This window comes from Anopheles bellator, chromosome 1, assembly GCF_943735745.2.
Source record: "Anopheles bellator chromosome 1, idAnoBellAS_SP24_06.2, whole genome shotgun sequence".
Taxonomy (NCBI): Eukaryota; Metazoa; Arthropoda; class Insecta; order Diptera; family Culicidae; genus Anopheles; species Anopheles bellator.
The window spans coordinates 57636858-57649036 of record NC_071285.1 but is presented as its reverse complement, the minus strand read 5'-3'; the positions used below and the strand labels follow the sequence as shown (position 1 = coordinate 57649036).

General features: G+C 53.5%; 1 protein-coding gene across 1 annotated transcript; it reads left to right on the top strand.

The window, feature by feature from the left end:
* Positions 1–1946: 1946 nt before the first annotated feature.
* On the top strand, positions 1947–6148 carry LOC131215975 (zinc finger CCCH domain-containing protein 13-like). The gene is made up of 10 exons (XM_058210370.1): positions 1947–2293; positions 2358–3057; positions 3169–3370; positions 3610–3725; positions 3796–4099; positions 4160–4212; positions 4621–4980; positions 5051–5204; positions 5267–5874; positions 6035–6148. Exons 1-10 carry the CDS (start codon positions 1947–1949, stop codon positions 6146–6148), a joined length of 2958 nt encoding a protein of 985 aa, XP_058066353.1.
* The last annotated feature ends 6031 nt before the right edge of the window (positions 6149–12179 follow it).

Below are 12179 nucleotides of genomic sequence, written 5' to 3'. Positions count from 1 at the left end.
AGGTTATAAAAGCAATCATTTACTAGACAGAAAGAGAGCAGCTAACGTTAAGTAGAGGAATGAGAGGAACCGTGCAAATAGTGTCGTGTATGCGCGGGGACAGCAACGCGGAGTGGCTCATACGTTTCGAACGCAATCTTGACCCTCTCTCGATTAAGCTCAAGCTGACTCGGTTACGGTGAAATGGTGGGGTAGATGCAGGGAAGAAGACAGCAAATTGGACATAGTTAGATTTTAATAACTCTAGGATCGAAATAGCTCGTGCGTTGGTGGTAGGTGTGTATCGTGGATGCAGGAATCCGTTTCAAACTTACGTTAAACTACTACTCAACCACAAAACCGCAACCGGGAACCTGCAGGTGACGAACGCAATCAATTAACACAAACAGATTGCTCACCGCAGAACGTTTGGCATCCACTTGCGGTAAACCCGACCAAGCGGTGCTGCACTTTTGTTGCGAAAAGATAGCTTCCCTTTTTTCACGTGTTCCTTTGACGCGGAACCGTTGTCAGCAATTTCGACTTTGGGATAACAGAGTGTGTGGACCACATTTAAAAGTGTTGCCGTTATGAACGGCCACCTTTCGCTGTGCGTCTACTTCTGCAGCTACTCGCCAGTAAAGGGTGTTGCGTGTACCGCATACGGGCAGATTACCGATTTCGATACGTGACGGAATTTAGAAAGAAAGCTACAAAAGTGTAACAAAAGTTAGAAAAGATACATATATATATTATACAAACACACACACACGTATATATATATTTTGATAATCAAATATTATTTTCATCCTCTTATAACAGAGAGAAAGAGAGAGGGAAACTAGTGCGCCACAGAACGAAGTGCGATCGATACGAAGCATTGAGAGGAAGAAAACCAAAAAGAAGGGTACAAAACCCAATCGGTCGGATACAAAAAGGAAGATTAATAAGAACCTTCTTAGGACCGAAACGAACATAAACACAATAATAACAACATAAAGAGTAAAGTGTATGTAAGCTGCTGGACGACAGATACAAAATGCCACACGACTAATGATCGGCCAACGGGAGGAGCTGGCAGGAAGGCAAATCTAATCATACGAACAATTCATTGAACTTACATAGGACATAAAAGAATGCGTTGATCCGAGATGATTGAGAGTGGGTACAACAGCTGGCCATTCTAGCAGAAACAGTTTAAAACTCATCACCAAGCGCCTCCAACGAGCGCATAAGGTACGAAGGGCACTGAAACTGAAGCCACTGAAAGTGACAAAACTGGCGCGAGACCCAGCCAGAGCGGGGCGCGTAACGCTAAATCCTAAACAAAATAATGCGATGCAGCGTTTTGGGGCGAACGCAACGGGACGCGATGGGCGGACGAAGGAACTACGATAAGCTTCCTTTACAATATTAATAAAGAGTGAAATAATACATACACCACACATCCAAGGGGAGCGCATCCGCGCGATTCGGGGGGCGACCTAAAAACTGCCCGCGTCGCACGTAACCAGTTGAGTGCGTTTATGGTGCACAGTTTGATGCGGGAGCAAAGCTTGTGGTAAAATAAATCTTATTACATTTTCTGTAAAAACGAAGCTAATTTTCTGAACAAAACATCCGAAAAATACACATCCCTAGTGCAGACATTTGTAAGGTTCCGTCGCACGCATTTGTATGGTTCCGTCGTTACCGTTGCCCGTGGTAACGGTTCTAACAAAAACACCAACAAATCAATTCGCCATCAAGCGCGTGCTGCTCGTGTTTTGTTCGTGGTCCGTCCGTTTTCACAGTCGTAGAGTCCTTATTCCACGGGTGGAAAAATGGCAGCAAGACGTGTCCGCAGCGTGGGCACCACCACCATTGTTGCTGCTGGAGGCCTTTGCTGAAAATTGCGCGCACGTTTGGCTGCATCCGGTGCTTTGGTGAGTCAGATTTATTGTATCCGATCCAAGCAGGCTGACGGGATGGGAAAAGATTCGGTCCGCGAAAAGGACACCATGATTGGCGGTTGTGGTGGCAGAAAATCGGCACGTCCCGTTAGCGCATCGCCGTACTCGGAAAACTATCGGCCACCGATGGACCTATGCCAGAGACACCTTATCAATCACCGACTGTTGGTGTCGAAGCTGACGCGGCGCGAACTCGAGGACAAGTACATCGTGCTGTGCGATGAGAACTACAGCATGAAAAAGCGAGTCCACGAGCAGGAGGACCTCATCAAGCGCCTTAAAACGAAGCTGATGCGTGCCTCGAGCGAGAGCAACTGTCGATCCAAGTCCCGCCTGGAGCTCGGATCCAACGAGCACTACAAGTAAGCCATGCCGGCGTGAACCGAAGCCGAAGTTTCCTAGCTGATTCTGGTTCGTCCTCCACAGTAGGCTGCACGATCTGGAGTCACAGCGTAGAGAGCTGCACGAAAAGCTGGAGGCCCTCCGCCGGGCAACGTCGTCCGACATACGGCGGATGGACAGTGTAACAGGCGGCGCGAAACCCACCGGGACGAGACACACTTCCGGTGCCGTGAACAGTCAAAGCCAGCACCGTCGATCAAAGAGTGCCGCCCATCGGGCGAAGGATCGGGAGCCGAGTCGGTGCAAGTCTTCATCCCCGTCCAACGATGACTACGAAGAGCACTCGCGGGTCCGCGATGGACCGAGCAAGGACCGCAGAAGCACGGACCGCGACGACGACGACGACGAAGATGACGATATTGAGGAGGAGGTGGAGGACTACGCGAATGGTGGACGCGCTCGAAGTGCGCCCCGCAAATCCTACGGTGCCGATGACGAGGATGAAGGCGAAGACGATGAGGACCGCGACCGCGACAGGGAGGACCAGGACCGGGATGTCGCTTCGTGTACGGGCGTGAGCGAAGAAAATGGAGACGCCGATCAACGGTCGGCGAGCGGAGCTAGTGGCGGCGGAACCCGGAACGCCAAATTGCGTGGGTCACGATCGCGGCCATCGACCAGACCGGTTGGCAACTGTGCCGACTGCGAGCGGCACCACAACGAGCAGCTGGTGCGCGAAACGGACATCGTGAAAATGAAGCTCAACATCAAGTATCTGCACAAGGTTAGGTTATCGATTTTGTTTTCGTGGCGCGTGTGAAGGCCACCGGTGTCAGGCTCCTCACGCCACCGTTGTTTCTCGTTTCCGGTGCCACCCGACGCCGTCGCGCCGCAGGAGCTGCAGAATGAGAAGGAAAAGAGTGCGCTCCTGGCGCGCCAGCTGGAAGAGAGGCTATCGTACGAAATCATGAAGCGGAATGCGGCCGAAAACATCGAAATACTCAACCTCAACCGGCAGGTCGAGGACATGACGCGAGAGCTGCAGCGCCAGGTGGACGAACAGAGGCGCTCGATGGAGCACGAGATGCGGAAGCAAGGTAGGAGAAAGTGACGCTAGACTACGCGAGGCCAGCGGACCGTGGGCGCGATGTTTGTGAACGGCGTTGTTGTTGATCATGTTGCCTAGTTGCTTATCTAATACTCTAACGGATCCCAACCTGTCTCCAATGACTTTCATTTCGTTTGCAACCGAAATCCTTGCCGTCCACGTGGCGCGCGCCTGACAACGTCGCGTGTCCGGTGACTTCACTCTTATTGCTGTCCGTTGGCGGCCCAGGCGACCTGGAGGCGCAGATTCGCAAGGAGAAGGACAAGAACAGCGAGCTCTTCGAGGAATGTGAACGGTTGAAGAAAAGCATCGAGAAGCTGAAAGAGAACATGTCCGAGGTGGAGGTAAGCATGAAGTGATAAGTCATATCAAGAGTTGGAACCAGAGCTGGTGGATCCTTCTTTCGTCCTGCAGATTGAGCGTGACTTCCTAAAACGGCAGCAGGAAAATTTCACCAAAATCGTAGACGAAAACAAACTGCTAAAGTACCAGCTCGATGACCTCCGGAAGCACAATCAAGGGCTGCTGAAGCAGATCGACACGCTAAAGGAGGAGGAACTCGTGACGAGGGCATCGCAGAAGGAGCTGCTGGAGAAGCTGAAAACGTTGCAGCAAGACAACGACACGCTGTCGGTGATGCTGGAAGGATTGCGCACCGAAAACGAAGTGCTCGCCGAGGAGAAAACGCTACTAGAGCAGAGTCTCAAGAGTTTGGAAGGTCGGTGGCCCGAGTTCGGCTCGAATACTGTGTCATTAACAAGTCGATTCCGTATTTCAGCGTCGCCCATCAGAGAAAGGCTACTGACGCCAACACCGCCACTGTCCTCTCCGGTAGGTTAACAGCAGCTCACCGTGGCAGCGCTAAGCGTGCATCCCCTCGGTTTGGTTTTCCATAGAGTTAGGTCAACTCCCTTCTACACACATACACTCACGGTCCGAGGGTCGATTGCTCGTCCAAACGGTGCCCCTTTGCCAGCCAGCTGATGCGAGATTCCTAACGTTACCACCGTATTTTAAAGGCACCACGTTTTAACTTAGCTAGAACTGATACCAACCGTGTAATAATAGAAAGCGAACCCGCCGATTAGTGGCCAAGTAGAGTGCCTGGCTACGTTTGTCTGTGTGTTTTTTGTGTTTTTGTGGACCGAACCGACTTCCAAGCCTTCCCCGCCGGTTTGTGGGTCACGTGGGTACAGCTGCCTCCCATTTTTGATCGGTCCCACTTTTCCTGACCCACAGCAGAAGCCTCTGCTGGCTGATGTGTGCATCCAGACGGAGCTTGAAAACTTGCAAACTGTGTCCGATAGTGTTGTGTTTGATCCGGATAGAGCACTGGCCTCGTCGAAGATTGAACCACAGACCCAAGCGCCACGAAGCTCACACGCTTCGCCGAAGCGTTCCTCTTTGAAATCATCACGCAATGGTGGGGAACTAGCGGCACAGGAGATGGCCCCAACCACACAGCAGCTCCTCCGGCAGGTTACCGTTGGCCACACGATACCGAAACTGTCGCGCATCCTCGACAACCGTATCGAGGAGCGACACAAACCGAGCAACGTCGAGCTGTTGCTCATGAACAGCTACCCTGCGGAGCTTGAGGTCTGTCTGCCTTACCCTTGACCAGATTGCCGGAGTAATGACTATCTCTTCTTTTCTACCACTTCGCCAGAAATCATTCCGCAGAAACGAACGCTTCCGCACCATACAGAGTTCGTTCCGCAAGCGGGAGACCACCGATCGTGGCTCGATCGTATCTAGTGGGTCCGACCGGCGAAAGATTTCGTTTGCCGAGTCCAGCGCAACGGACGAATCACCGACGAAAGGTCTGCAGACTGCGAGTATTCGAAAGTGGGTCAACTAAATGGGGGGGGATTCTTACTTGCAGATGACGAAGATCCGGAATCGGTTGAACGAAACTATGCCAGTTTGTTTGGGTTCGGACGACAACCGTCCATGTGGCACTCGGTGGTCAATCCACAGGAGCCGGCGCCGGAAGTTACTAACCCGAGGCACGAATCCGATCGACTCACGATCGAGATACAGTCCGTCCGGTGGCACGAATCGGCTATCGATCTCCTGCAGACTGACGGTGTTTCGGTGTACTACGTCGAGTTTCGGTTTCTCGACCTACACGGTCACCAGCTGGAGACTCCGGCATCGGCCCCACTCGTCACGGACACTACCGGGGAACTACGGTTGCAGCACGACTTCCACTTTCAGGCGCCCATCGAGCTCGATCCTAAGCGCAACCCGGAACGGTGCAAACAACTGAAAGCGATGCTCGGCCCGGAAGGACGCGACGTGCTCCAGTTTGTGCTGGTAAACGAGCGGCAAGATTGCGAGGACATCGGGTACGCCACGGTACGGTTGCGAAGTGAGCTAACCGAGGGGTGCCACGGAAACGCGAAAGAGCTGCTCGTCCGTGCTCCGATCTACGATTTTCGCCGCGATCACGACGAAATGGGAGTGCTGACGGTAAAGTTCGAAAACGTTGCCCTTTTGCGCTCCTTCATAACGGCGGAGTAGGGTTACGTCTGGTGGGAAAATCGGTAGGAAATTTTACCAAAACTATCTTTGTTCATAACCAAATTTTGTTATCGGACTGAATGTATGCTTCCAAAAACTCCCGTGCTAGTCGAGTAACCCGAAATAGAAAATAGTACTCCCCTTAGTAATCGTTGCACAATGTTGCGCAATGCAGCATCTCGCTCACCGTCCTATGTACACCATCCATCCGAACCGAAGTGCTGAGCCGTCGAGGTGCTAATGTACTGCCAACACTAGCGACCGGCATGGACAAAGGTTTATTATAATAAATTAGCTGCACCGAGAGGAAATGGCGGTACGGCCAGTTGCCTCATTATTTACAGTGATGGCAAAATGGCACTTCTCGAGCGAGTAACGGTTTCGGCTAAATCAAAGCAGTCCGTTCGTGGTGCACATGTGGCGAGGGAAAAAAGGACTAGAAAACCAAACCACAGCCAACCATCCAGCGCGCCAATCCAAGCCAAAAAAACAGCGGAACCGATTGCTCAGTGGCTGTCCTCAGCGTCGTGGCCGGATCAACAAGTGAACGTCTAATTAAAAATATACACAAACACTGCGTTGTCGGTGGTGCTCAAAAAAACTACCTCAGCCCCGTATGCGTGTCCACACTAAACGTCACATTAGACGCACACACCAGCACACGCTCCGCGGTGCGATCCAAGTGAGCCGAGCAAACGGAGACGCACCCGCTCTCTTGGCTTACGAGGTTATGTTTTTTCAGCCGGTCCGTGGCCGGATCGAGCACAGATCCGCACCGCAGTCAATGCCACTCGATGCCTCGGTGTGGGGGAAGCAGCGCACGAAGAAGAACAAACGATCAGGCGAATCTAAGCCGCGGGGTTTTGGGAACAACGGAAGCGGATCATGATGATGAACGCCTGCCAACACAACACATCGGCGTGGCGACGCGCGGGTGGTCCTATAAAAGAAAATAAGGAAACACTTCACGGCGCCTGGGCCCGGCCCCGGCCCCCCGCTCACGGGCGCGTGAAAAACCATATGTGAGCCGCCCGATCTCAATCATTGTCGAGGACACTCGACGGACGCGAGACGCGCGATCGAGCGATCGGGCGGCCCGTCGGTACCGCCCGAGCCAACCGCCCGAGAGGGATCAACGGGTTCGAGTCGAGCGCCGCATCGGTTTGCGGCTCAGTTTCAGCCGAGCTTTCGAACAGAAAAGTGAGTTATCAGCCAGACCGTAAGCAGCAGCCCCTTGTGCGTGCGCCCCAGTGGGAGAGAGTGGAAGCCCAGAAGGGAGCCATTATGATCCCTTGGGGCTGTAGAGTGATAGCACCGGAAGCGAACGGCCTTTTTTGTTAGGAGGAAGAAGATTCCGAAAGCATCACCACTTACCAGCTGGATCAGACTTAATGTAGCTGGTCCCGAAAAGGCTCAAAGTACCGCCGAAGCGATCTCCGGAACGTGGAGCAGTGGAGTGTACCGCGCGCTGGAGGTGAAATGGTGATAGTTCCAAAAGGGCGGAAAGTGCTGCTACCCTTTCTTGATGCTGCCCGATTAAGTAATCGATCGCAGGGATCGGTGCTCACATTACATAAGTGCAAATTTGATCACATAATGGCAAAGTGCGCATGAAACGCACGAAATCGATCCGATCGTGCGAAACGATCACCGTCGTCGTGTGACTCAGTGTGTGCGAAAGCAAGTATGTGGCCGAGAGAGAGAGAGAGAGAGAGAGAGAGTGAGAGAGAGAGATAGCGAGAGTACAAGCAATAAGAAAAAGTACCGAAATAGTAATCAAAGTCAGTGAATCGAATTGTTGTCGGCGAAAGCGCGAGTGGCGCGCGATCTTCACCCGAGGCCCGCTTGAGCTGTGATCGTGAGTGCGAGTGAGAAAGCAACAGGTCGCACTGTCGCGCCGCAGGTTTCGTGAGCCGTGCGTTACGCGCCTCATTGACGCGGTGGTCGTCGTGGTCCTTTGCAAACAAAACGACAGTTCATGAACCCCATCGTGTCCCATCTCCCGTTTGGGCGCCGCTTTTCGCCACGGGCCGTTATCCCGACGATCAGACGACGACACATCCGTCCACCTGGCCCGTACCGTGCCAGCCACTCCGAAACGCATCCGGGTGATGCGAAAAGAAAGCAAACAAAGCGACGCGAGCGAGCCCGGTCGAATGCCGAACCAAGCGAACCCAGCGAAGCGTTGCAACCCGGCAGCCGGCAATGGGAATCCTGCCGGAACCCACCGGGCGGCCATTGCTATTTGCGTTTGAAAGATTTTTCGATTATCTCGCACCCGGCACACAATCAAGCCCCACGCCAACGACCGAGCCAGCACTTCGTCGATGTGGCGACCGAGCGCGACAATGTGCGATCGCAGGCCGGTCCCGTACCGGTGTTGTGCCAACAATTTATAGAATCTAGAACATGGTATTTTAATTTAAATTGAAATTTCAAGACTTGGGCTGCGGGCGACAATGTCGCTTTCACTGCCGCGCCGTCGCGAGACTGCCTCGTTCCCGTCGGTGTTGGTGCCCTATCACAGCGCCCTCGGCCCTCGCGTTTTCGATCGTTTCGCGGAGAGAACAATCTAATCGCGACCCATGAAGGAAGTGCGATGTGGGGTCCTGCGTGTGAGGGAGCGTTATTTATAACTAGCGCAAAAACGCACACACACGGCGCACGGCGGAAAAGAGTGATCATCAGCTAAAGGCGACCATAACAACAAAACTACCCGGTGGTCACCCGGTGATCCATTCGGCCGGCTATCGGACCACCGACAGGCTGATAAACGACTTACCCGGGATCGGGATCTCAAATTTCATTCATCACTCCGCCGAAGAAAATATTGCAGAATATTGCGCTCGGAGCCATGCAGGAAATGGGGGGGTTTCAGGATTAGCTTCGGAGACCGAAGCTGGTTCACCGGTAATCCTCGCCCTCTGTCGGTCTGCCGGTGTTTCTCAACATTGTTTCTTGTTTTGCGTGTTACTTTTCGTTCGGTGGATTAGCGAACGTAAAGTTGCTTTCACTCAAAGTGGAACCGCTCGACGGAATCGGAGCGTTCGATCGTGAGCTGAACGTCACCGGCGATTAGCGTCAAGAAGGAACAGCGGTGTTTAACGGCCTGTTGGGCTCGATTCCAACAGCGCTCTCGCAAGTGAGTGTACGGCCGGCCTCGGGTCACACACGGCACGGTATTTTTCACGTCAACGGTGGATCAGTCCATCAAATTCGACGCGGCGACGTCAAAACATCAACCCGTCAGGCGTCAGGATGCAACAAATTATGTCCTTCCTACCGCAAACCGATGGGGAAGAGAATCGTGTGGAGGTCACTTGGAATGATCGTAAGGTCCAGTGAATCAGTGAAATAGTCTGTTTGATGGCGTAGCTTTGAGTCATCACACCCTCGTAGCGACCACCACCGATGATTTATGCTGAACCGGGCCAAAATTCCTTCCCGGACATCGACCGTTTGATTTGCCGCCGCGCGAACGTCGCCATCGGCCCCTTCTCATTCTACCGGGCGCTTGTCCGGGCCGTACTTTCGTTTCGCTCACCCACGGACTGTCCGGTCGGCCGGACGGGGATGATCTTGAAAAGTATTAATACCTGTGTTCACAGCCCGTCCCATCCCACACACCGTGGCACGGGGCCATTTGCAAACACACCGGCGCGTAGAAATGAGCAATTTGCACCCGCGCGGGGGTCCGGCTTCGAATGGCGTCGAAGATGGTTTATTTACGATCACCATTTTCACCGACGCCATCTTGCTGTCCGGCGATCGTCTCGTCGCCCGGGGTTTGTGACCGGTGGCGCCAGGTGCAGGTGCGGCACGATAAGCGAATTATTTTCACCTGCCCGCGATCGCCCCAACCGTCCCCAACCCGAGGTGACCCCGATCGCGATCGTGGCAATGTTGGCAGTCTTCGAAACGGATGCGCCATGTCGGCGGCGACGGCGAAACTATTTCACTTGGGGCCTGTGGGCCACTTGCCTTGTGCCGAATTCCCTGCGCGGGTCACAGTCGGCCGGTGGTGGGCAACCCCAAACTAATTGATAGTGTAAAAGGGCACCACCGACGACGGGGCCGTAACGACGGGTATCGGAAATTTAAATTTAGAACCTTCACCACCTCGGGTGACGGAGGGGGGGCCTTTGTTTGATACCGGAGTTGGTCCGAGAAGTACCGAAGCCGCGGTCCATTAATCGAGGGCTTTATGGCGCGGAACTCGGAGTAGCTCAAACGCTGCTCATTAAGAGGTCCCAGCTAATGCAGCTATAAATCGCTTTAGTTTTAGGATCCCAGCTTATAGGGTTTGGGCCCGGGTTCTTAAATTACAGCCACTTTACCACACCAGTCCCTGTAGCTCAAACCCCCTCAAGGCAGTAAACAGTGTAGCAGTACCTACCGGGCAACCCTTCCTTTCTGTGTGGTGAATTTCCGCGGTGATCGTCGTGAGGGGATTTCAATCGCGTGTCAAGTGTCACCAGTGAGTGCGCAGTGTCCAATCCTTCCTCCTTTCTTTCTCGCATATAAGGCTGCGTGTGAATTGTGGTGCCCGAAGCAAGCCCGAATCTGTTCAAGTGTGGCCACCGAGTCGGTGTGAATTGTTTTGGTCCGCTGTTTTGAATTGAATTCGTCCACTACACGCCCGGCAAACGCCTTGGGTCGCCTCACATCCCGGCGAGTCCCACGGCCCACGTGGCGCCAGCAGGATGACACTGAAAGATGAAATACTGACCGCCGATGTCAAGCCTGGTAACTCTCGACTCTCGACTTTCTGTCAGCATGCGATCCTCGTTCCGTGGTGGTGGTCGTCACTAATCAACACATTGTAACGGTGCGTTAACTGACAGCGGCGTATTTGCTGTGCCCCAAAGGCCCCAAGGACAAAAGCATGAAACGTCAGCGCCGCGCTGACAAGGTTAAACAGTCCACATCCCAGTCCGTAAATGGTGTCTCCAAGCGGACACTTCAACCGACCCGTAACGGCGTTCCGCGTTTATGCTTCACGCAAACGGCTAATTTATGCGCGTACGCCCGTTACGGGACGGCTCGTTTGGCGCGAGGTGAGATTTATGCACCAGCCACACATTAAAATTGGGCCACCGTTTATGTTTTCGCACCCCAGAAAGCCCCCGTGCATCGGCCGCTGGCGGTGGTGCATCGTGGTGGGCATTATTGTTATAATTAAAACAACTAACCGGCGTGATTTATACCGTTTTTATTTGCGCACTCGCCACAGTCCGCCGTTTCGCAGAATGTGCGCCACGGCTTCTGGCGCCGACCGGTATTGCATTACATGTTGCCGCAATGCAGAGAGCGTTTGAATAAATATAACTCGCCCGGCGCTGTGTCTACGGCCGACGGGGTCCGAACAAGTGGCGGGGCGGTTGGTTAATGGTTGATTGATTGTTTGCGTTACGATTGAGCGCCAACTCTCCGTCGGCACTGGGGCGTGAAGCAGCAATGCGGCAATTGTTCCGAGGATCTCCGAGGATTGCGAAACCACTCCACGAAGCACCAGGCACCAGGCGTCTCCATCGATCGGTCCGCTGAGAGTTGTCCGCGTTGATGGCAACCATTCTCACGTAATTACACTCCACCGGTTGCCAAATAACTAGAGGGCCAAAAATACGGGTCCATAAAATTCACAGCCCCATTCGTCGAACGAATTGCTCACCGGTGTGTGTTGAAACTCGTGTCGCTCTTAAATCATGTTCTGTTTGTGATTAACATTCCACCGGCGGTGGTGGCGAACTCAAAGCTCCGTCCGCGAGAGTGGATCGTAAAATCTTTACGATCCATAACCGGCCGACCGGCCGGTGCTCGGCGGGGCCAATTGTCTCCAAGAAGGACCCCGGTGCGTTTCAAAGTGTGGTGGAATGTGAATGTTGCACGCGTAACTGATCGTAAATAATCGCACCATACTCCGGACTCAAAACGCGGATTTCTGTGAACTAAACAGTCCCTAGAGTCTTACGATACTCCTTCCGTCCCTTTCGGCACAGACTTCGGTGTGTCCTATAGCAAGGAAGACATCCTTCTGCCGGCGAAACATCGCACATCTCAGGCCCCGAGCCAGCCAGCGCAGCGCCCGAGGGAGCCCGTTGCTGGTGTCGGTCGTGAACGGCTGGCCACTCGACCGATCTACCACTACCGCCCATGCAACGCGTCACCATCAGCTGGACAGCGCTACTCCAACGATCCCAACGAATCCGACGCCGACGACGACCACGAGAACCCTAGCCAGGGATTCAAGGTAGGTCGCCGTGTTTACCTGA